This window comes from Lacerta agilis, chromosome 7, assembly GCF_009819535.1.
Source record: "Lacerta agilis isolate rLacAgi1 chromosome 7, rLacAgi1.pri, whole genome shotgun sequence".
NCBI classification, from domain to species: Eukaryota; Metazoa; Chordata; class Lepidosauria; order Squamata; family Lacertidae; genus Lacerta; species Lacerta agilis.
In genome coordinates this window covers 46,096,462-46,122,661 of record NC_046318.1, presented here as the reverse complement: position 1 = coordinate 46,122,661, position 26,200 = coordinate 46,096,462, and the positions used below count along the sequence as shown (strand labels likewise).

The 26,200-nt window shown below is 40.4% G+C and overlaps 1 protein-coding gene across 4 annotated transcripts in view; it reads left to right on the top strand.

Moving 5' to 3' along the window:
- The window catches only part of KLHL14 (kelch like family member 14), a 57,239-nt gene that overhangs the window by 9,869 nt on the left and 21,170 nt on the right, over positions 1 to 26,200 (top strand). For all 4 annotated transcript variants that reach the window (XM_033155116.1, XM_033155115.1, XM_033155114.1 and 1 more), the window contains exon 3: positions 10,714 to 10,835. In XM_033155116.1, coding sequence (XP_033011007.1) covers positions 10,714 to 10,835 — 122 coding nt within the window. The remainder of the gene's footprint in view (positions 1 to 10,713; positions 10,836 to 26,200) is intronic.

The window sequence follows — 26,200 nt, the reverse complement described above, 5'->3', positions numbered from 1 at the left end:
AAGGACCCACTTGAATGTTCCTGCTTCCCCGTTTTGCCACCCAGCTCATCCCTATGCAGCATACTTATGCTTGTTGCCTTCCATTTCACAAGGCAAAACTTTGAAATGGAGCTGAATGGAGGCCTGCTTTTTAAGTGAAGAGGGGGAGTAAAACAAACAAGCCAAAAAGAATTCACTAAGCACATTCAGATCCTTCAGCTTACCTTAGTTTGCTGTTTAGTTCTCTGCCAGTATCCCTTCTTATTGAATCTATAACACTCTGTATCAAATGGATGGCCTTCTGCCAAACATTAATTTGAAGGCTGCTTTTCTGTGTAGAGAAAGAACCATGTGAGACAAAATCTGCCTTCTGAGGTCAGTTATTATAAATATGTCATAATAAGTCAAGTAGTAAGGTGATTATTGTGGGACTGAAAGTGGGAGATGAGACCCGCAAGCTATCACAAGCATTTTGACACAGCTCTTGTATATATAAAATACCCCACTATGATCATCCACTGAACCCACCTGGATTATCTGCTGCTCCTATTTTGTACTCTTCGTGTGAGCTGTGCAATGTTTAGAGATGTCTCTCTAGCTAGTAGACCAAAAAACATGGAGATACATTTTATCTATGAATCATATATCTATCTTGTATTTTTCCTGAGGAGCTCAGAGCTACAACCCAGATTTTTTCTTTCCTCTGTTCCATTACTGCTAGTCCCAATTCCTGACACTGGGTTTCATATATTCAGCTTTCGTGTTTTTGAGCAGACTCTTGTATTCCAATCTAAGTCTGATCAAATTTTCCATGGATTCCTCTGATGGATTCTTATGTGAATGTGAATCCCTAATTGCCTTAGCCAGAACTTTCTTAGCCACTTTGCATTGACTATCAAACCAGCCAATGTGTGTTGATTATTAATTGTATTACCGTAAGTTATCAAATAGGGCCCGAGTTCTGCTGGAAGACATCAACAATATTTGGAAATTTGTTCATAAAAGGTTGACGCAAGCTGGTCAGGTGATTACTATATGTTGGCATCTGTATGCCTCAAGAGACAGTGGAATGTGCCTCCAGTGATGAAGTCAAACTGCTGTATTAGCAGCACCTCTCTGGGGTGGAAGCCTGGGCAGTATGCGTAGAGGTCCTAGGTTGCCCAGACAACAACCCCTCCCTCGGCCTCACTGATGTGGTCCAAAGGAAAGCAGAGCCATACATTTGGCACCAGCTTGGCTGCAAGAGTTGCCGAAAGGAGGTGCCATCCAACTGTCTTAGGCTTAATAAATTAAATATTGTCCCCTGGCCACCATATATCCACATTGCCTAGAATAGATAAACTACAGATTCAGAATAACAGCCCCAACCCTGAAGCTTTCCCCCAACAACCAGTGCCCTTTGGCAATAGTCACTGGAGGTCATCAGGAGAAATGGCAGTCACAGTGGCATAATAAATCCCTAACTTCAAAATAGCACCACAGTTTATGGTTGGCACAATCCATGCAGAGTAATCAAATATCAAAAGTAATCAAATATGCAAAAACATAGCGGAAACTTCCTATAGGAATGCTGTCAGCTGTTCAATAAATAATAATAATCTCTGTCACTGGTTCTTAAAACTAGGAGTCATTTTAAAGAACAAAAAAGTATTTATTGGCATTGGATTTGCAGCTAAGTTATTTGTTACCCTGGAACATTTTCAGGAAGATCATGGCTCCAAATATTTCTAGTAGCATATATCTCTTGCTGTGTCATTGGAAGGGAGATAACTGATTTAGCTCAAATAAACCCTGCCAAGATTAACAGAAACAGACTGATCAGGGGGAGGCTGGAGAAAGTAATGGCTGAGACAGCAGAGTTTTTTTAAGAAGCCTCAGAGGAAAATGGATAACCAGCCATAACAAAGGAACAAACATTCTTTTTAGAATTCCTATGAGACTTTGATAAACTTAAGATGGGATTTGGGGTGCAATATATGCAGTGTTTCGATAGAGCAAATTAAGGAGATAAATCACGACTGCATAATTTCTGATCATGTACCAGCTTGCTCCCTTCACAGATAGGGAAGAGAGACACATTCATGTTATTTAAAGCACAGCTCTCCATGATGTCAGACCTCAGACACTATGATCAAAGACAGTGTTGCCCTGTTTTCTCCAGGACACTATGTTGTGATTTTTCTGTACAAACCTGAAGTAATGGTGAGACAGTACAATCAGCAAGAATCTGACTAATAGGGAAAGTGAAAACTTGTATATCCAGTTCACAAGAGGGTTAAAAAAAACCCTATTAATCTGCCTAAAAGGAAAATGTACAGCCGACAACTTGTCAATAATTTGTTGAATTGCTCATCACTGTAAATAGTGTTAGTATAATACATCCTACCTGTCCAAGAGCATGGCCTCAGGGCATGTAGTTCAGTCACCTTGCTAAAGCTAAAGCAAGTCCAGATCTGGGTCTGGTCAGTTCCTGGATGGGAGGCTGTCTGGAAACCCCCATTTATGCCACCTGGAATTCCATGTTGGAAGAAAGGCAGGATCAATAAATATAGAAATAAAGTCAATAGAAAATAACACATTGAGGGGCCAGAAAACCCCATAACCCAGTGGAAGGGCTACTTCTGTGGGTTGGCATTTGTTACCAGCATCACCCAACCTCTGATTCCATTCCCTCCTGGAACTCAGAGTTTATCACTAACTGCCAGGAACCAGAGGAGACTTCCCCTACCACACCAACATATCAATAATAATATGGTAGTAAAAATCCATAGTAAAAATCCTTACAATGGATTTTAGTCATAGGGCACTTTAGGAACCAATCCTAGCTAAATAGCTATAACAAATAAAAATAGTGTATTGCAGTACAGTGAATACATGCAGCCTGTTATATGTCTGTGAAGTTGGGCACACTCGTCCAAGTCTAGCTAGCAGTATATAGAGTTTCCATCACAGCTCTGTCAGCCCCTCACACTGCTGCTATCCATTCCCTGGGAGGGCGCATCTGTTGTGAGGAGCCAGCTCTGTATGTGTAGGCTCTCTCCATGACACGGTTCTCTGATTGCACAGGGTTCCACATCATGACAAGCAGAGTTCGAAACTCCCATTGTTCTCGGCACATTTTGCAACAGGGAAATTCATTAGTGCAAGTCGTTTCTGAACTCTGGGCGCGGTACTGCGCCTATGATTTCAGAATAAAACTGCAGGATGGAAGGAAAGGAGGACATTTTTCTGCCTCCCCACTTCCAGCTGCTTTCTGAAGACTGGAGAAGAGACCCCCTTAAGAATATTAGTGGGGTGGGCAGAGGAAGGAGTAGACCATGTGAAAAATGAACGTATTTTAGCTGCAGTTCATTCATTTTCAGCTTTGAATTCTTGTTATAAAAAAGTGCACCTAGACATTCCGTTCTTGCGCCCATAACCTAGGTTTAAGGTTCTGTTTAGCTCCTAGCTTTCATATCTCAGTTTCTAACACTGATGAACAAGGGATGGATAACTCTTTGGAAAACTGCTTCTCCTCTACAGTTGTGCCCCTCAGTGTGTGTGCCTGTGATAGAGCAGCCACAGCCTCACTCTAGCTTCATGTAATTGTAATCACATGAGTTTGAACACCCAACCAGTGCTGGAGTTCTGTACACTGTTCTGTGCCTAGAACTGCAATTTCCAAATAGAGGATTGCCAAAGCTTTCTGAGTAGGTCACCATGCTGCCTGGGGTAAATCCTGAATTAAGTGTGATACAGTGAGCCTGTGGAGGCCAAGAAAATGAAACTGGCTCCAGTATTTGTGTGACAGATTCATTTGAAAGGGTTCAAGAAATTAAGCTCACCCACCTACTTGTGTAGTCCCACAGGAAAGGAAGGAAGGAAGGAAGGAAGGAAGGAAGGAAGGAAGGAAGGAAGGAAAAGAAGCATCTATTAATGTTTGTCTAAACAAAATATTTAGTGATAAATCAAGATTACATGGTACAAATTTTCTGTTGGCCCAAGGCAAAAGCTGGTGACTCAGAAAGACAGTGAAGAAAATACATGGTTGATGCTTCTCTTTCCCGAAAACATTAAAAAAAAAAGGTAATCATAAGGGTGCGACCCCCAGGTCTGCAAGAGCAAGTTACCAGATCATATTTCTAAGAGAACCTCACTAAGGAATTCATTTCTGTGGATGATTTGATGGTGGCTGCAGGTGGGACGGGACTGGGGTGTGCACTGTCAGTGGACAAAGGGCTAAGCAAGGCTTTACTGTTTCTTTGCTCAGAATTGCAGCCTCCTGAGACTGCTTTTGCTTTAAAACAAACACAAATATTGGTTATAGGTGGGTAGCCGTGTTGGTCTGCCATAGTCAAAACAAAATCAAAAATTCTTTCCAGTAGCACCTTAGAGACCAACTGAGTTTGTTCTTGGTATGAGCTTTCGTGTGCATGCACACTTCTTCAGATACCTCAAAAATTCCTTCCAGTAGCACCTTAGAGACCAACTGAGTTTGTTCTTGGTATGAGCTTTCGTGTGCATGCACACTTCTTCAGATACCACTGAAGAATACCACTGAATACCACTTCAGATACCACTGAAGATACTTATCTGAAGAAGTGTGCATGCACACGAAAGCTCATACCAAGAACAAACTCAGTTGGTCTCTAAGGTGCTACTGGAAAGAATTTTTGATTTTGTTTTGACAAATATTGGTGCATTGTTTGTATCAGTAATCTGAAGGAGGGATACAGCAAGATGAAAGGAAAGTACTTCAAAATGTTGCAAAAGCACTTGGGGTCCAGTTAATTGACTTAACAAGGATAGCATAATCAAACCAATAGGTGAAATCAATTGTGTTGGCCTAGCTATTTCATGTTCATAAAAGAAAAGAAAGGTGAATGAAAAATGTAGCATGGCTACCAAGGAAGTGGCAGCACAAAGTGAAAGAAGAAATAATTTTAAGACACAAGTCTTAACTTTTGCAAAAGAAACAAGTGAGGAAAGGACACTGTAGTTACATATATAAAAGAAAAATCAGGAAGAATTGGGAGCAAGATACACATTATTCCTATTTCTTTCCTGTTGTGTCGTGGGTTCTGGTAGCAATAAGTCCAGTAACACTTCTTAGTGAACAGCTCTTTATTATAAGGATTGGACAAGACTGGGGAATAGGGGGTAGGGAAAGCTCTATTTATAGACACATTGGGACAGAGGGAAAAGATACATTTAAGCGGGAACCAATAACATTCAAACTTTCCGGCGGGACCCAATCAGGCTGTGGATTGTGATTGTACTCTTTAAATTGACCAATGACAGTACTCTACCCGGCTGACAGAATATCTTACTTAATACACAACACTCCCCCGCACCCAGTTGATACTATGCACGTAATCTTTCAAGTGTTGCGGAGGTCTTCGAATCCTACCGGATCGCCTAACCCCCGGTGTGTCACTCATTGGACTATCCGTGGTCAGACTTCTCTCCCCACTAACATCGGGTACCTCAGCTGGAACTGTTTCGCTAGCTGACTCCCTAGGCTGACTAGTTGTCACCGGGTTAGGTTCATCAGTGGTGATCTCAGCTTCCTGACTCTCTGAGCCCACAGCTTCCTGACTCTCTGAGCCCTCCACCACCTGTGGCCCGGAGCCTTCCTGGCCAGACTGCTGCGATTCACTGAACGCCGACAGAGTTGTGTGCGGCTCCTCCCCACTCGTGCTTACCCTGCTTGGAACCCGGCGCCTTAGCTGGTCAATGTGGCGGCGCATTACTCTGCCATCCTCTAACGTCACAAAATACGACACCGTTCGGCTTGTCCGTTCGAGGATGGATGAAAGGGAGCTGAAGTTACCCCTCTAATGAAGTTATCGGCCAGGAATGCCCTGAACTCTTGGGACACAAAAGCCGCCCCGTTGTCTGATACAATGGTCTCGGGTAACCCTTGCGTTGCAAACAAGATGCGAAGGGCCCTGATTACAGCAGCTGAGGACATGTTAGGAACAATCGAGACCTCCAGCCACTTCGAGTAGGCGTCTACTACGATTAAGAACACCTTTCCCTGATACGGCCCTGCAAAATCTACATGGAGCCGGCTCCACGGGTTCTTGGCCCGCTCCCACCAATGCACTGGTGCCCTGGGCATTTCTGGGTGCACCTCCTGGCACGCTCGACAGGTGCGCACCCATTGTTCAATGTCCTTGTCCATGCCTGGCCACCACACATAGCACCTGGCTAACGATTTCATCCGAACCATGCCCGGATGACCCATGTGTAATGTGTCTAACACCTCATTCTGTAGAGACCTTGGAATAACCACCCTATCGCCCCACAATATGCAACCCTTATGGAGGGACAGCTCATTTTGTCTTGCCATGAAGGGTCTAAATTTCTCTTCCTGAGTCCCACTTGGCCATCCCCTCCCCACCCACACAAGGACACGGGCGAGGACGGGGTCCCTTTTTGTTCTCGCAGCGATTTCGACGGCAGTCATAGGCTGTTAGACTTTTTAAGTATGCCCTTCCGAGTTCCTTCCAAAGTTTCCCTTTCAAAGGTTGGATTCATGTGCTTTTCCATATAGCATTCAGGAAAAAAGTTTGTTTGTTTGTTTTCTTTTGCAGCTTGGGCTGTTTTACTATGTAATCAGCTTAAGTCTACTGAATTCAACGTGTCTACTCTGAATGTGACTTAGTTGGATACTATCCTCAAGTTATAATTTCTATAGCACTTTTGGCGTCCAACTGTCTTCTATTTCTTTTTTGTTGTAGGGGAGGTATCAGCAATTTCCTTCTCTGTTATGATGCCCCACAAACTGCAGAAAGCCTTCCATAAATAGTTGATAGGATTTACCTGTGGATTGCTGCATTTTTACTGATTTCTGTTAGCCATTTTTCAAAATCTCAGAATATTGTTTGGGGGGGATGCGAAACATTTGCAGAAGTAGGCTTCTGCATGCATCTTTAAAGGGATTCCATGCTGGATGTGCAATTCCTCAGTGCAGCAGTATCTGTGCATGTGTAGAATCCTCAAAGCTGAAAATCACACCAAATCAGCTTTTTGGCAGTCGAAACTGAGGTCTGTCTCAACAACCCACCTTCTCTTTTCTCCACTGAACAGGTGACTGGCAGTGTTGGTTTTTTGTTGGTTTTTTTTTTTTTAGAGAGCTACATACACAGCTCTGGTTTCTACATGTTCACATTGTGCAATTTGGGCCCAAGTATACATTACCTGTTACCACTATTTGGTAATTCATATCAGAGTGTCGCCAGTCATCCTGCACCTCAGACAAGACAACTTTTACTATTTTTTGTTTCTTCATAGTGCTATGAGGCTTGAAGATGGTTTTTTAGATGAATGTGAAATGAAAATAATAATAATAAACAATTGAAATAGGCTTCTTTATTGGCCAAACTTACAATGGTTTTCAGAATTTTAAAGTACAAGCGAAGTTGATTGTGATAGAAATAGAACATGCTGCACAAGGCGGTTGGAATAAACAATTTACTCTCTCATTAAGGATGACCATGCTTAGGTGACTTATGGCTTAACATTGTTCAGTCTCTTGTTATGTGTTCAGCCGTCCTTAACTCAAATTAAAACATGGTTTATTCTACTCCCCCTTTGGAGAGATTGGGTAGAATGAAGCATTATTGAAATTTTCATATATCAGGCATGAATCGGAATAAGCTAACACCAAGCCCTATTTCTAGATTCATGTGCTCATGCACTTAAGCAACAAGTACCTTCATATTAAATGCTCCTCCTTTTGTAAATGAAATGTTTCCCTTGCTTGAATAATGTACTATCCAGAAGCCCACCTGTGGCACAAATAGTGATTGTCTGATATATAATGGTTTTTGCTACATACTGTCATGTTATATTAATAAAATTTTGAAAATGGGGGAGGGGGACAAAAACAAGTGGTGATCGTTCCAAGTATTATCTGAGCACGGTTTAGAACAGATACATGATACTGTTCAATGTGAAGCAAGCATTACAACCCTAAAAGTTCTGTAACTTGGGTAAAATTCTGAGCCAGAAAGTAAGTTAAGCTTTTCTCCCACTCTTTCTTCCTACTCACCCATACCCACACCTCCAAGTCTCCTCCCATGCCCTTTCCTTTGTTGTTGCCTTGGTGAGGCATCAAGAGCCATGGGAAGCAAGTCCTTTCTTCCCTGCTCTCCTGATGTCTGGCGTGCAGCTATGCCTGAGTACTAGAGACAAGAAGTGCTGCAAAATGTCATTTCCCATGTCAGTAGTGCTGGAAAACCACATTCCAGTGTGTCTTGCGCTGAGCCTTAAATAACATGCAAGGTATTAGAGAAGGGAAGAAAGAGCTTCCACCTTTCCCCTGCCATCGCTGCTGTCACTAGAGCAACAGCAAAGGCAAATGTGAGGGATGAAGCTGGGGGGGGGGAGGGATAGACAGGTGTGTAAATGGATCACATCCTGTCACACTCCAGCATCATCATCAGGGTGCAGCCAAGTCCGAAACAGACTCAGAACTGGGTTTGAGAGAACTAAGCTATTTTCTGAGTTTGGGAGAAACTTGGGTTGTTGTTTTTAAGAGCCCAATTCTGACCAGGAGGAGTTTGCCCACCACTAGTCGCAAGTAGCGCAGGCAGCCTGAACAAGAGCTAGAGGTCCTGTGGACTTAGCTTTGGCATAACACCTGGCCTGTGACTTCCACATTGTGTGGCCACCTGCTTCTGATTTGCTAGGTTAGAGATAAAACCCAAGCACAGGAGGTGAGCAGTATATGTTCTGTAATGTGCACATTAGAATAGCACTGAATTGTTGTGTATATAATAAAGAGTTGTATAATCCTATGAAGGAGGGTGCAGTTGTAATCTTTGTGGTCCAATCCTATACACAAAGTGTGTAGCACCTTTGGCCCTCCAGAAGTTGTTGAACTACAATTCTCATTGGCCCCAGCAAGCATGGCCAATTTCAGCAAGATATGGAGCGCCAAAGGTTCCCTACATCTGCTGTACACACACATCTGAAGTCCCATTGAACTAAGTGGTGTTTACCTCTCAGTAGACATGAATAGGATTTCACCTTCAATATCTCAATTAAGATAATAAGGCTATACAGACAGAATTCCAAACTCACCTGAGTTCATTTTCCATGAATGTTTCCATTAGAGCACCATGCTAATATAATTAGCTGGTCAAACATATGCAAGCTTTAGTAGTAGTAGTAGTAGTAGTAAGAATGCAGTGTGTGGACATTAGTGACAGAGCTGTCAACTTTCCCTATTTTGCAATGGGAAACGGCACTGGAATAAGGGAATTCCCCACAAAAAAGGGAAAGTTGACAGCTATGATTAGTGATAAAGCTCCCTTTACTGAAGTGCTTTTTTATTAACAGAGTATCTCAGCATCAAAAGTGTTGCCCCCTTTTTTAATGTACCTAAAATGGTTCAGTAATAATTCAAACCGGTTAATGGAAACAAGTCCTGTTTTGCTTCCCAGAACCATTGATTAATGCAATAAAGATTGCAGGGTAACCAAGTAGGTCAGCAACCCTGCAGTGAAACGTTGCATCAGGCACATAACATACGTCCATAGCATGTGCATATAGTTAAAATTTCACATCACAGTAGAATGAATTGCCTTACCATGGTTCCCTATTTAGAATTTTATCACTTTTCCAGGCTTCTGTAACTGATAGATGTTCAATTATATGTAAAGTGACTATTAAAGCATCAGTACTCATCTAGGGGTCTAGGTCTCCTCTCCCCTTTTCTCTTGAAATTGTGTTAAAGCCATTAGTGTTACAAAGAAACATGCATTCATCAGGTATAGCGATGGAGGCCAGGGTGCATATTACAGCTTTTACTGCATATGAGACGTTGCAGTCCTGTTCTTAAGAACTGCCAGGCAGATTGGGAATCACGGTCACGGTTAATAGCAGCGAATTGCCAGCTCTTGATGGGTGGGTAGTCACTCTTTTCAGTGGCTGCCCCCTGGGGGAGAAGGTAGAAAAACAGAGGGAGGGAATTAGAGTGACTTTGCACACTTGAGCAGGTTCATGCCGCTGGATCAGTGGCAAGCATTGGCAGGGCTCCACTCTGGGGAGGCTCACAACAACATCACAGTCTCATTTTACCAATTGGTGTTGCTATAGCCAGTGGTGCTCAGAGGGAGAGCAGAGAAAGGAGGGGCTGTGGAGGGGGGGGAGGCAATGTAGGGCTAAATTAAACAAAAAAAAAAGTGTTTTGTAAGTAAGTAGAGTTCAGCCTGTACCTGTTAGCACAGTGCTACTAATTGTGCCAGAAGTGTTGGAATTTAAGTTTCAGTGCGTGATTAAAGAATTGGTTCACAATCTCTCTGCATAGCCTTAATTTTTTCAAGGTTCTTTGGGTGCAGAATGGCTTTATAATAATGATTTTGACTAATACGATTTTTGACATGCAACTTTAATGTTTAACCTTAGTACAACTCCAGAGCATTTCATGTGTATTCAGCTGTAAAGAGTGATGATTTAAAGGGATAATATGAGAAAAAGGTCATTCTAGAATAAACCTTTAACAAATTGCATAAAGGAAACTTATTATTCCACAAGTAGAGGGCTATGCAGCTTTTCTTATTATTTTTTTCTGCTTGATTCAAGAAGTTGTTGAGACATGATAGGGAAAGGAAACAAACAAACAAAAAAGGTGAAATAGAGAACTACAAGTAGTGAACATACCTGTGATGGTTATGATTTTGTTGCTACTAAAAATATTCTCCAATAATGTGGTTATTCATCTTCTCTCTCTTTTGGGTGAAGAATTCGCTCCAACAAGAAAATGCTTTTGTTGGTTGGTGGACTGCCCCCTGGACCTGACCGGCTACCCAGCAATTTGGTTCAGTATTATGATGATGAAAAGAAGACATGGAAAATACTGACAAGTAAGCAGTTTACTTTACATTGAATTACCTTGATGAATTTTAAAACATGGTTAATCAAATTAGACACTTTATTGATTTGCTTCCCTACAGAGATTTGTTTATATATTACACAGGTTTCACAATGGGAGATTAAATTGAGATTGTAGGAGATAGTACCTATACAACAGAACAAGCCTAAATTAAATCTGTCTTAAAATCATTTTTGTACGCTTATAGTGAAAACTGGCAAAGCTTTCTTAAATAAACCTGGCTCCTCCTCTAGGTACCTTTGCCTTCTATTACAGTGTGTTTTATATGCTGTGGACACAATCCAGCCAGTTAAGACCAAGTGCCACTAATTTAAGTAGGAGAGTTCAAAACATGCCTAGATCACTCACATAGAAGCTGATGCGACTTGGAAATTCCTAGCTTTCTAATTGGATTGTGTCTTATTTATATTATACTTTAGATCTCATGGCATATTGCATTGTACTGCATACCCTTTTACACCTCTCAGGTCATAGAGAGTTGCCCCCTCCCTCCCACAGCGGTCTTCCACGGCTCTCACTGATACAGCCAGGTATCAGTGGTACGGGTCAGCTTCGGTAAACTGTGCTGGCTATCCAGATCTGTTACCATCTTTCTCAATGGCAACTATGTTTTACAGCAAGCATTTTGTCTTAAGCTTTGGAACTTATTGTTATAGTGGTTACAATTTCCAATCTAACGTGGTCATGGAATCAAATAATAGTGTTTTTTCCTGGTGCAGTAGGCTGTGTATTTACTGGTCCCCTTGTGGGCAGACTAGCTGCACTGGTCAATAAAACTACATTTTTAACTGTCAGAATTGCCTAAAGCTGTTCAGATAAAATTATAAACGAGCAATTCTGATCCATAAATCAAAGCCATAGTTTAAAAGCCAGACAACTTGTGAAACTTAGATTTTCTAACAGAAATGCTGTTTCCCTGGCAGTCTGATCCTAAGAGGCCACTTTACCTGCAGTGGAGCAAACAGAAGCTTGGCGCAGTGGGGGGGGGGGAGAGATGTACCACGCAGGGAACAGCACCGGTACGATAGCTCCAACTACTGCCAGTGCTAAAAGGTACTAATTGTGCCCATGACACCTTAGTGACCCATCTCATGTTCCTTAGTATCTTAGAAAATTCTATCACTTTTCTCAGTACTCAAGTGTAGTTTCAAACTGCAACACTGGACACAGTTGTGTATACATGTATTACTACTGGCTTCCTTTTTTTTTTTTTTTTTGCCTCCCTTTGGGATGACCAGATTCAAAGATTTTTCATAGTACTGAAGAGGGCATTTTTGGCAAGTGCAGGTTCTCATAGAGTGAAAATGTGCATTTAGCAAAAATATGTTGTTCTATACCACTATTATCCTCATTTGTATGTGTTTATACTTTCCTTCCTTCCTTCCCTCCCTAGTTGTTTTAAAAAAAGAGATTTAAACAACAACCAAATAAGGTGTCATAGCTTTCAAGTTTACAGGAACTGCTGTGTTTCACTTACACAAGATGTACTACCAATTGAATTTCATCTGTAAAAAGAAAGTATATCAGAGGATTCATAGTATGTTTACATTGGAAGATCTTTCTTTAAAAAAAGAAAAACAAATTATATACAGTAAAATATTAGTCTGGAAAAAAAGACTCAGTTTGCTTCTGAGATTGCGCTTCTGAGATTGATTGTACAGTAGAGTTGTTCTCAGGCAGGAGCAAATGAAAGAGAACTCACTGTGGAATATGTACATCAGGAATCTCACTTGCAATGCAGCACCAAATGAAATGTTTATCAAATGCATACTTACTGCTTTTAAAGACTTGACTGTCACTTTTAATTCACTGGTCTCATACAATGTAGGAAAAGTATTTGGTGCTTCCAGACTGGAGTCTCCCAAAACCACTCAACTGTTGTTTCCCCTCTATATATGCTATATGAAGAATTATAACTGACTTTCCACACTTGGCAGGTGTGTTGGTGGCTAGCATTGAGTATGCACAATCAAAATGAAAATAAAGCATCAAACCAGAATATTGATCTAATATCTTTAGCAAAACTTACTGCTTTGGTCACCTCTGACACTAGTATCCTCTGGTGTTGCTTGTAGGACTCTTCACCCAGGTGGCTCTGAATGGCAAATAAGAGAGACTAAACATAGCCTGGAAGTTGCTGTTAACAGCATTTTGGAATTGTGGAGATAAGGTTGCCACAGAGTCAATCAATGTTCTGTAAGCTTTCTGCAGCTTGTATATTGGAGGGAAGATGAGACAGCTCCACTTAGACATGGCCAGAGAAAACTTTGATAATCAGTTTTTAAAACCCTTTCTCCCTACCCCCAGATATGCACTAAAGGACTTCTTAAATCACACTGTAATAACCCAGCTCAATAACATTACGTAGAAGAAAAATATAAAAAGCAGCTGAAGAAAAACATATAATAAAATATTTAAACTAATGCACTTTTAATTAATGTACTTACTCTAACAGACAATGTTTTCTCATGACACCAAAGGGAAGAACACACTCAGGTGATGTGATTTTCACCCCATGAATAGGTTGCTAACATGCTTTCTGAGACCATTGTTTTAGAACCCATTATAAAGTTACTTTTGTAACTGTATCCTAGGAAACGGTGCTAATGGATACAGAACATGCCACTACAGAGGCTACAGTTTGTGGCGCACCTCTGAAATCATTCTGGCTGTAGGGATGTTTTGAGGTCTCCAGGATCCAGGCCTCCCGGAAGTTATCTACAGTGTCTCTATCAGATCATTATCGGTGTCATTGTGGCAAGCAAGTGAACACATAAATTCCGAGGCATCAAGAAGCAGCTTGCTGGGTGGAGCAGAACCACTACACTACATAGCTTCCTGGCAGGCGGGTCACTGTTGCTTACTGGGATAGAGAGGGTGAAGCGGCACAGTGGTCTGCATAGTGCAAATGCACCACTGAAGCCAGATACCATGCCAACCTCACCACAACTGACTCACCCCTTCCCTACTGGTAAGCAACAGTAACCCACTTGCCAGGAAGCTACTGTAGTGCCTTTGCTCTACCCAGCAAATTGCTTCCAGAGGGATACCTTTGCATCTGGGATCCCTTCTGTGGCACATGTGGGCACCATAGTCTCCTAAACACCTCCAGTGGTGCCCACCATGCCTGCCCCACCACTCCTGGTTTTTATTTATATTTCCACAGAATGTATCCAGCCTCAAGTAAGCCCAAAGGCATTCTTCCTAGGAAGAGAAAGAAAGAGGCTGGGGCTACTGGAAGCCCTTTTGTCTTTGGGGTGTGTAGGTGTTTGGCCTGTGTGAACATTACCAGTTTTTCTTCAGTGCTATGGGTATTGGTGCCTGTGAAAGTTTCCTAGATTTCCATATCTTCTTTATGCTGCTTCATCTTGGCATCTGTAGAACTGGACAGTAGTGAGAGAGAGGACATAAGCATAATTGGATGAATGCTTTGATGTTCTCATAGGACTAAGGAAAATGTTGTGTTGGAACTATGGACCTTGGAGACACAATCAAATAAAGAATCAGATGTGAGATTTTGGATGAGTGGGGAGGTGCATCCTTCCTATATCTTTTTCCCCATTTCTAAGAGGAAAAGCAATATCTGGCTGCATCAGTTGATTTATTTCGTAGAATAGTTAAACAAATCATAAATGCTGGTCTCCATAAGAAATGGCCTAGCCAGAACTATGAAGAAAGCTGCAGACTTAGTGTGGATGTCGTGCATGGTAACTCTGCAAGGATAAGTTCTTGCTTTGCCTGGTTTGATTTTTGAATATATGCTGACCAAGGTTATTGTTATCGTCTATACTTACTGTTAGCTACACAACATCCCTCAAGTATTTCTATTAATGGAAATAATTGCACTTTTCTTAGAACAGCAGTACTCAGTGTGGTGGTCCACAGACTGGTGCTGGTCCATGAGCCATGGGATGCAGTCCCCTGCAGCTCCACCATAGCCCAGGTTGGGTGGGATACTTCAGGAACTAAATATGGTACCTTGACTTGGCACATTGGGGGGTAATGCAGTTCCACCATATCAGCTAGCTTGAGAAGCACTGTCTTAGAAGTACAGAGCACATATACATATGAAGCCAGATGATTAGTCAGTTTAGCTCTGTACTGTCTTCTGTGACAGTACAGTGGTTCTCCAGGGTTTCAGACAGCAATCTTATGCCTACTTGTAGAGGCTAGTGACTGAACTTCGAAACTTCTGCAATCAAACCTACTGTGATATGGCCCCTCCCATGGGGCTGCTTCCAATTTAAATGACATATTGGAAGGGGGACAGATTCGAAGGAATTGAGATTTTTCTGTGCAATACAACATCACATGCACATGCATGGTACTTTTAAATGATTGTATTTTTCATAGGATATCTGGAAACAAAGGAAAAGAAGACTGAAGGGTGCAAGCAAATATATCTTATTTTGAACAAGTGTTTTTATCTCATTTGTGTTCTGCAAGTTAAGTGAAAATGCTAAATGCAGAAAAAAGCTTCTTTGCTGACTCACCCATTGTTCTCAAACACAGGGCCTGCACAAAACATGCATTTAAAATAAACGAGTATTATCTGCGACATATAGCAAAATTGGGTGGTTCAGAGTAGCAGCAAAAGCTTTGCATTGTTGACTGTGACTTTATCACTATAAATACTCTCATTATACTTTAAATTGAGTTTGGAATCTGCTTAACACTAGAGTTTTTACACACCAGTCAAACGAAAAGCAGAGGTTGCTGTTTATATTGTAGTTAGATTATGTCATATTTACGACAATGTTTATGTTCAGTCCTTCTAAAAAAAAATATTAGGCTGAATTTTAATGAACAGTATTGCTTCACTTGTTAGAAATAAACCTGCAAGAGATAAAGAATCTATAGATTTCTTATATTTCTGGTTGTAGAGTTCTTCCAAAAAAATTCCTAAACACTAAGGCAATGATGTATTACTTTTACTTGCATTATATGTTTTTAATCAGAGCGAGACTTCACCCTAGACAAAGCGATGCTTTCTGCATGGTCTCACTTGTTTTTGCTAAAATCTTTTGACATGATTAATTTTACTTTAATGCTTTTGTCTTGTTGTACTGGTTAAGAAGATGAGGATGAACCAGGGCTAAAACACATGCTGTTCTATCCTGATATCGCTGAGGTTTTTTTTAAAAAAAAAAAAAATCTTAGTGGACTTTAAAAAAATGAATCCAATTGGAATTAGATTTCTTGCTAGTATGCAATTTCTTGCATACTATTGAAAAGAAAATGTCATTACTGGTTGTTAGTTTTATTACTGGTGTTTCTTTAATAATATCACCTGTATACTGTAATATAATTAGTGGCTACAAAGGAGATTGAATTTTACACCAAGACTCTAGCCACATTTGCCAAGGAATGAACTAAGCCAACATTCTCATTCATCAAGCTCCCAGTCACCCAGGTTTTTCCTCATACTGCCAGCATCCCACATGCAAAAGGATATTGCCACATCCTTGCTGGTGGAATGTCATGCTTCCCTAATGCAGGGTTGGGGAGCAATCTAATTCTGTGCAGTGGTGGAAAATGGACTCTTGCTAGTTTTATCCCAAACAGTGTAGATTCTTTTGACATGCATGTTGAGATTGCATGGAGACACCTGAATAGGGTTTAAAAGGTGTTGTTTTTCAAGTCAGTTAATCTTTTGTTAATTTAATGATTTACAGGCAATTCCCCATTTACACGTGTTTGAGACACGTGCATAGCCATAAATCTGGAAGTGGTACTTAAAGGAGCAAAAATGCCCCCCCCCAAAAAAGAGTGAAAATGGCATGAAAACAGCATCTAACAATCCCACAAGCTTTTGCAAGTGCAATCCCAGGAGTGCTGCAGAATTTTTTAAAAGGTTTTTCAAAAGTTTCCATAGGTTTATAGGGTTTAGTGGTGGTTCCAATATACACGATTTCACATAAATGTGTGGTGCCTCAGAATGGAACCCCCTGCATGCATGAGGAGTTGCCTGTACATTTCTTGTCTGTCCCCCAGAGGGATAGTTTACATTATAACATATATGGAAACAGCATGTAAAATTATACATTTAAAATTACACATTATAAAATAGGCAAGGATCACCTGTATTATATAATCCCAACACCCCTCCCTCGTTTCCTTTCAGTCACCTAGGATGTGACAAGGGTTTAAAATATGCATTTATTTTTTAAAAAATAAATGCATAAATGCATTATAATGCTACCTCTTTAAAGAGAGTATTTTAACTGGCGTTGCTGGTTTGCTGCTCCTTGCCGATTTTCTGTCATAAGGGTGAATTTTTCAGCTCCTGAATACTTTGCCATTTCTGTTCCTGAACATGAGACAGAGCCAATGAATCCTTTAGGCATTTGCTCAAAATTAGTGTTAAAAAGGCACAGCAAATTGCTTTGATTAGTCATAGAATAATAGGGACAAAGGAGGAAATTGGGGTGAATAATCTCTTGATATGTCCCCATTATACTGTTTGAAGATTGACAGTTTTCATTTATCATAGTTGTGCACAAACTGTACACATTTTGACACCCAAATTTAATTTGATGAACAATTCTCAGTGGCCCCAATAAATTCTCTGCATCTCACTTTATTCACTCAGCAGTTGCAAGCACCAGGGCTTCTGATTCAGTGCTGTGTTAAGGTTGGTCTCAGCCCTGCATTGTAAAGCTTGAGCAAGCATTGGCACATTACTAAAGCAGCAGCCTTAACACTGTGTGCTAGACAGTTTTAATGAAGGCTTTGGATATCTGAAGAACTAATGGCTCCCCTAGAACATGCAATTGTTGTACTTAGAAATGCAGTATTTACATCAGTCTGTCTTCGTGTAACTGTTGTTTTTAAAAGCTTATCCACCATGTCTGCCTCAGAAAGTATCAAAAACAGCTCACATCATAATAAAAATGCATAGACAATGACAAAACAAATAGGAACTTAGACAGCTGCCTGTTGCCAGGGCCATTGGTTTCATTTAATATTTGTATGCCACTTTTCCAGCAACAAGGTTTAGCTCAAAGCAGTTCATAACAATAACAAACCATTAACAAATGAAAGCAACAAAATAATATCAAAAAAGACACAATAGCATATCATGTCCAGTAATAATAATAATAATAATAATAATAATAATAATAATAATATTTTTTTAAAAAAAACCTGCTAGCACATTTCCAAATAGTATGGTTTCCAATTGGATGGGAGACCGCGTGTTGAGATTCTTGCATTGCAGGGGGTTGGACTAGATGACCCTCAAGGTCCCTTCCACCTCTGCAACTCTATGATTCTATGGCTCATTGTGCAAAAACACACAATTCAGTAAAAAAAAAATGATGCGGTCCAATACAAGTCCTTTCTAATTGAAAAATAACCTATGAAAAATACCTATTCAGCACCAGCCCAGAGCCAGTTGACAGGCAGCTCCATTTGAAGTTTCAGGCACTGACCTAAATGGGCATAATGTCCATCTAGCTCAGTATTGTCTACACTGGCTGACAGCAGCTCTCCACGGTTTCAGACGGTAGATATTCCCAACCTTTCCTAGACATGTTGGGCATCAAACCTATGAGCTTTTTGGTGGGAAATATGTGCCCTACCACTGAGCTATGGCCTCTCCCTGTAATAAAATATCGATACAATAAATACAAGCACAACAAATAGACAGAAGCATAGAGCCTGATTAGCCCCCATTCTCCTTCACCATCCTTTATTGTGGATGCCAAGTCTGCCTTGCGTTCCTTTTAACTTGGTCCAACAAACCAGAAAGCCAAAAGACAAATATAGCTAAAATTAGATGAAGGGATCAAATTACAATAAAAGTGCAAATGTAAGATTGATTAGAAAATCAAGCCAATTTTCAAAAACTCATGGGCTTACATTTCACATAAAAATGGCAGGGGGTGTTTCTGAAAGAAAAGAGGGCAGCAAGAGCATGTGTGTTATGGTTGAGTTTAGTTATACAATGCCTGTGGCAAGCATGATGTATGGCTGCATTCCTGTTAATGATGCATGGCTGCATATCTAAGAATTAGAGAGAAAAGTTCTAAGAAAGAATGGGAATCCAGCAGATTGTCACAACGTCAGTGGCATTTGTTATTGAAATTTTATGTTTCCCATTTGAAATATCTTTCAATAACAATCAGAGCTTTCCCTAAATGTGTTTTGTTAGATGATAATATTATTGGATGCTGCTTTTATACCTCTATTATTTAGCTCAACATGTTTTAATATCTTGGACTGGGGTTTCCTAGTGTTCTGATTTTCTTGCACAAACAAAACTTCCCAATATATATGCGCTGTGTTAATTTCCTGTGACCATTTCCTCTCATTGCTTTTTTCAGGAAAGGAAGAGGCAAACTGTCTTTCCTTGTTTGGAAAACTCTGTTCATTTGCAGTACATACAACAAAGCAATTACTAGAGTAATGGAAGGGCTTATGCTGCTAGGTCAAATGGCAGGCTAGTGTGCTTATTTATGAGCAAATTCATTGGCAGGGACTGAATGGGGAAGTGGAACCAGGTGTCCTTGGAGAGCATTGCAAGATGGTAGCAGAGACTTGGGAGTCACATGGTTGCTAGATAGATAAGACATGATGTCAGCAGCACTTTTCTACTTCCAGTTATTCCCTGGATATATCCAAGAGCAGATGAAGATACTCCAAACACAAACTAATGCAGTTTTTGTTATGGGCTGTTTCACTTGTTCAATATCTTCTGTGTACATTGTTATACTGCACCTATTTAGCACTTACTTCATAATGCTCAGCCTTTGGTCATCTTGTAGCTTCATTTCTTTATGATTTTCCCAGCTTCCTGTGTTCCTTAAGAGAATCTCTGCATGTTTTCTAGCACATGCAAATAAAAGTCACCTTTACACCTCAAAAACTCTAAAGTTCAAGATATTCTTTAAAAATGGCTCTTCGTGAAATCAGAAAACTGCCCATTTTCTGTGGATAGATTCAACATTTTAGTATTCCAGGTGTGAAATACCGAGGCAGAAAAGGATGGTACAGAATCGAGTGATACAGAGATTTAACATGTCTTGGTAATTACAGTTGTTTCTTCCTTATAATACCATATCTGAAATCTCTGTAGGGACACCTGTACACAAAGGGAATCCTGATTGGCTGAGGATTTCTCTTTATATGGAGAAGTCCTATACATGCTAACCCTACATGCATAGGGGTTATTCTCACTGAAGCTGAGCATACACCACCAGGATCATGGCTTGCTGGAATGATCTCACTCAACTCTCATGTGTTCAGTGAACATGTGATGGGAATAATGTAGAATAAGGCTTCATACAGACCAAACGAATGAAACACTTACCTGCTGCTGTTTAGTTTTACCTTAAAAGATTGTGGCCAAGATTATTATAGAGAAAAGACCAAGAGTGGGTCGAAGCCAGTGAACAAATCTAGTACAGTATAATGTAAGAAAATGAGTCAGTGATTTAGTGCTGGGAAGGCAAGTTAAACTGCTGAAAGGATTGATGCCAGCAAGACAGGGTCAAAACTAGGTGGTATCCTTGCTGCAAATGGGCTGATAAAGCTAAGTGAGAAAAATTGGCATATAGAGGAGTATATCAGTAGTAGTATAGTTAGTAGTATAACAACTATATTTTGCTGTTTCCTGTTGAGGAATTTCCAGCATAATGTAAATACCATAGCAGCCACCTGGGATTGCTATCTTTTTCTGGCAGGGCTCTTGAGCCTTTAATAGCTGCATGACAGGGAAAAATTGTACCAGAGAAACATTTCTGAGCATGGAAGTGCAATGAAGCGGAAGTTGTCACCTGTTGAATTTCTGCTTGTCATACTGCTGTTAAAGGTAGGAATTCCTGCCATAAATAATCTTGGGAGCCATATTCTTTTGAGAAGCAAACTGCACAGGGTGCAGGATTGGAATTACATTATGTATGGGGTAGCATTTTTGTAAGTCATCATCCAGAGGGATAGCATGCCAATCTCTTGCAGTAAAAACAATCAATGTGTCTTGTGACACCTTAAATTTATGCCATAAATGCATTACAACATACCTTTTTGAGGACCCAAACCCACATTGTTAGATGCGTGAAGTGAATTCTTAGTAGGCAGGTATACAAAGGAGAAAATTGTAAGGTGGGAGCTGAATGGTAATGAAATGCAATCATTACAATCAGTGAGATTTCAGACTTTAAATCTATGTTAAATAGGCACAAAATTGGTGATAATTGCTGAAATTATTATATAACACTTCTAGGGGGATAGGGAACTATTTGCAAGAAACTTTCATAGATAGCGTGCGCAGGATTATTTTATATTTGTGTTCGATATTTATTATAGTGGTGTTTCCATATAGCTATTTATCTATTTATTTATAGTTTTATATATAAACTTCTTCGAGATTTTTGCGATAAAAGATATATGAATCTTGTTAAGTAAACAAATAAAGTAACTTAATAAAAGAGATGACTCTTTTATAGCAATATATTTCAGTTTCTGCCTTTTTCTACTGCTCTGGAGTGAATCAAAATCATGCTATAGCCAAGGTGGCAGTTACAGAATACTGAAGATGGAATTCTCAGAAGCTCTGATGTTAGATATTATCCTCCAGGTGTTAAGGTGTCAAGTCTACGGGCACATAAGTTTTCTTTTGTTTCCAGTATCAGATGCATCTGGAGCAACAAAGAAAATTACCAATGAAGGACCAATGAACTTAAAGTACATTGCTGTACTGAGGACATCCTCCACATGCAATTGATTGCCAATCTGCCATATATACATGTAATCTGGGGAAACCCTAATCCATGAAAGTGAGGAGTCAATAAACAAAGTAAAACATATTCAGTTTTTGGTAGATTTCCATTCAGCATCTGGTAATCAGAGACAGATAACCATTGTTAGAAAATTCTGGATGTTTTGCCAGACCAAAGAACAAGTCTCTTGATTTAGCATTCCACCAGCCTCCAAATCTTGTTGTTCAGTTGTTCAGTCATGTTCGACTCTTCGTGACCCCATGGACCAGAGCACACCAGGCACGTCTATCTTTCACTGCCTCCCGCAGTTTGGCCCAACTCATGCTAGTTGCTTCGAGAACACTGTCCAACCATCTCATCCTCTGTTGTCCCCTTCTCCTTGTGCCCTCCATCTTTCCCAACATCAGGGTCTTTTCTAGGGAGTCTTCTCTTCTCATGAGGTGGCCAAAGTACTGGAGCCTCCAAATCTACACAGGCTATTAGAGCTGTACTTAAGCTACCATTCAGCAATCCTGTATCACATCCTGTTGAATCCAAATGCTGTATCACCTGCATTTATCTCATGAACAGTTGCTTTCAAGAGCACTATGATGGCAGAAGCTCCTACAGTGTGGAGAACCCACATTGTTGTGCGGTAAAGTAAACATGTTTTAACAATTTAAACACTTATTGGGATGTAATGGATAACTGTCAGGAAGTATTGTCTCTAACTGCTGGCTAGAAGCAGAGAGAATATACAAAGTTATACAAGGTCTGTTAGTCAATTGACATTTAAACTGTCACAGCAGCTTCCTCTTGCTGGCTGTATTTCACCTTTTATGCTAACAGCAGTGGCATTCAGAACTGATTGGTTTATGATTGGTCAGTTAGTGGATATTGCATTCAGATATCTTTGTCCTTATTTATAGGCAAATGGAGTTTGTAATTCCATCAGAAACAAATTGATTGGCTTGAGGATCATGACCAAAGAAAGTATAAGACTAGGTTTAGCTCTGTTTGGACAAGTTTTGGTAGGCTGAAGAGGATTGGCAAGGGTCCAAAAAGACAGAAGGAAGCCTAGAGAAAGCAAGAAGCAGAGTATGGCAACTGATGAAGAATATGTACCTACCTGGAAGCACAAATCATTTGACATGAGAGCTAAGAAGGTCTGCAACAGGGAGTGGGAGGCTCCAGCAGCTGCCTTTGGGAGAGCTGAGGCCAGAATGAAAATGGAGGGAAGACTAGCTCCTCAAAGAGATTGCATAGGCTTGTTAGCATAAAAAAGTATTCAAGAGATGCTTAAAAGTCAAAAAGTGAGGATGCTCGCTGAATCTCTGCTGGAAGAGTGTCCCACGGTAACACTAAATGCCTGACTCCTGGTTGAGGCCAGTTGAGCCTCTGTAGCATGGAGCACAACTATGAGAAAACAGCTTTCAAACTTTACAGAAAAAAATGTGGCCAACCCATGGTGGAACTACAGAGACACAGCCATGAAGCAGCCATGAAGCAATAAACAGAAGCAAATATTTTACCAGGACTGAAGTATGGAGTGGGAAACTATATTTTGGACTGCCAGTGGAATCATGGACTGCTTCTCATTCAGTTTGGATTTGGGGAACTGAGACAAGAAAACACAAGGCACATTTTGTGCCAAATCTGTCACAATCAGTGAGAGTTGTAGGAACTCAGCACTTGTCAGGATTGGTGCCAAATGCATTTGTTTTCTGTGCACCACATTTGGATTTTTTCCCCTTTGAACTGGATACGCAAACAGAAGTTAACTGCTGGAGAGAAAACTAGCTATGCTATTCATGTTACATTTCACTTCTTTGTTTGTGGTTGGCTGCAAATTCTGATTAATATAATAATTCAAAGCATCTTGAGGTGGGGCACAGAAGGGCAGGCAGCTATGAACACCATCTAGTGACTCCATCTAAAATGGTAAAGGATGAGTATGTGACTGGTTTTTAAAAAGAGACAGATACTGCAGTCGTCATTGCTAACTTGACAGACTGAAGTTGCAATCTTATACCCACATACCTAGTAGTAAGTCCCGTTGAACACAGAAAACCTTACTTACAAGTATTTATTTATTTCTGTTAATTTGTCACTTTTTCACAAAATTGTCTCAAGGAGACTTACAAAATAAAAAACAAAAAACCATTAAAAATTTATAGTAGATAGGTATTGGATTGGTTGATACAGTTTTTAAAGAACCCTGTAGAGTATGTCTGTCTCTATTAGAACTTAACACCTATGTGTAACATTACTGTTGAATTGCTCTAAGTGATTTCTGTCTCTGTGACTGTATCTCTGGCAAAGCAGACCTCACAAGCATTTTAAAAATCAAAGTAGATTTTCAGTTCATCCAGTAACACAAAAGTATTCATTGTCCACTTATCTTCATTTGGTGCTCTTCCATCTGAAGCACCTCTCTCCAGCCCAGATATTTGTGACCAGAAACCTACTGTGTTTTGGGTAGTTAGTAATTCATTACAAATAATGAATAGTTTGCATTCAAAGTGAATATCTCCCAGACAGCTGTTATGCTGAAATTTATTGGCAAGTGCTAATTTTTGAATAATTATGAGCAAATTTGAGGAAGGGGTTATAGAATTATTTTAAAACAGTGGAAGGCTGTTTTAGTGCCTGCACAGCCTCTCCTGGTGATACATTGCTGACTTAGAGCTGCCTCAAACTTTATGTGTGGTTTAGGTTTGCTGCAGTAATCGTGTATGGCATGAAGGAAAGATGGGCACCCATAAACATTTGAGAAACTGGTGTCCTGGCTTGTGCCCACCGCCCACTGTTGGTTTAGTGATATACACCTGCCATTCAGGCCTATGGAACCTGTTGTGCTTTCAAGGTGTTTTCTGGGACCTGTGTGTTTTCTGGTTGGTGGAAACACACAAGTTATGACCGATGACACAATCTTACAAGACACAGCATCAGACGAAGAAAAGGAATTCAAATATTGGGCAAGCATAGTAAAGTGTGGGGACAGATGTGGTGAAGGGCAGAATTGGAAGTGGATGGGTGTGCACAGTGAGAGAGAAGATATCACTCATTCTCTGTCAGGAAAAGAGGGAAGTCTCTCTTTGCTTTTGCCTTGCCTGATTTTGGCAGGATAAATCCTTTCTGAGTCTTCCCAAACTGGTTGCTGATGATGCACGACCAAATACATGTACAAGTTTAATCTAAAAAATCTACTTACTGGAATGTGGAAACACAGATACTGGAGGAAACAAACTCCCCCCCCCCCACTGAGAACAGGGTTGTGGTCCACAAATTAAGTGGACCAAATTTCTTTTGCAATTTTAAAGGAGTGATCTCTACCACAACACTGCTTTCTCATCATCTTGGGACCTTAACATTTGGGGGAGAAGGTAGGCCAGAAGAGAAGCTGTTTGTTTGTGCATGTCCTCTCCGATATGTCTATGTAGGTGCAGTTTATTTCTAGGACCTTGGGTCTTGCACATGTTTTTCAGATGTCAATTTTTTCCTCTTATTTATTGGTGTTTTCTCCTTTCATTTAACTCCACTAGTTTGTTTAATAAAACTGAGAGTTCTTGCAGAGAGCTTTATAAACACATGTTATTAGATTTTTAAACCTCTTTTTGAAAGTGCCTCTATCCTACTTCCTCCTAGTAAAGTGACCTTTTTAAATGGAGGGAAGTGGGTTTAGATGACAGTCATGATAAATGCGGTCATGTTCACTCAATAAAATAAGGCCCAGTGCATTTGAGGATAAATCAGTGAAATGTACAACCCCACCTGTCTGTCTCCATCATTCATTTCCACTGTCACTTTCACAGTGGCTGATGGATCACAGTTGCTGTAAAATTAGACAGCCTTTAATCTCATTTCATCCTGATTAGCTTCTCTTTACCCTTTCCCTCTAACTCACTGACTGACACGCTAAAAACTCACACTGGGCTGTGTTTGAGCGTGGCGTACAAACTTCTTTTCCAATACCTTTTTTGGAGGGGAAGAGAGGTACTCACCTGAGATGAAATGAAATGTAAAGATGAGGGAATCTGAGACTCATATTAAAATAAATCAGCAAAGCAGAGGACAGTGTGCAATTAATAAGAGCAGCTGTCTGCATCACTGGACTACACATTGGCCCATGCTTTGCATTATTTACACCCATGAATTCTTAGTGAATGTAATAAGTTGTTCTAAAAGGCATCCTGGGGCGGGGGGGGGATGAGGGGCAATGTAAAAAGTGCTGTTGCTTCCTTCAGAATGCAGAAATGTGTTGTATCATACAGAAAGTTATTGTAGGTGTGCCCAAGGGCTCACATGTGCCTAGTGGAACCTTTAAATTTTGGGGGGAAGGGGGGCAGCTGCTGTCTGAAAAATACATACCGGTACTCCCAACAGAGCCAGTTATGTAGTTCTCTGAATTGTCACATGCTCTTTTATAAGTTACATTTTGGAACCAGAGTGTTGTTGTTTTTTTAACCTGAGTGACATTTTAGAACTTTTATTTCTGCTTATTCCATTGCAACTTTCACTTGTGTCACTGGAGTGATCATAATACCAGTAATTTTACAAGTCGGATATTCTACCATTTTTACACATGGCATCAAACAAACGGAGTACTATTGGCCATATGTTGTTGCCACTTAGC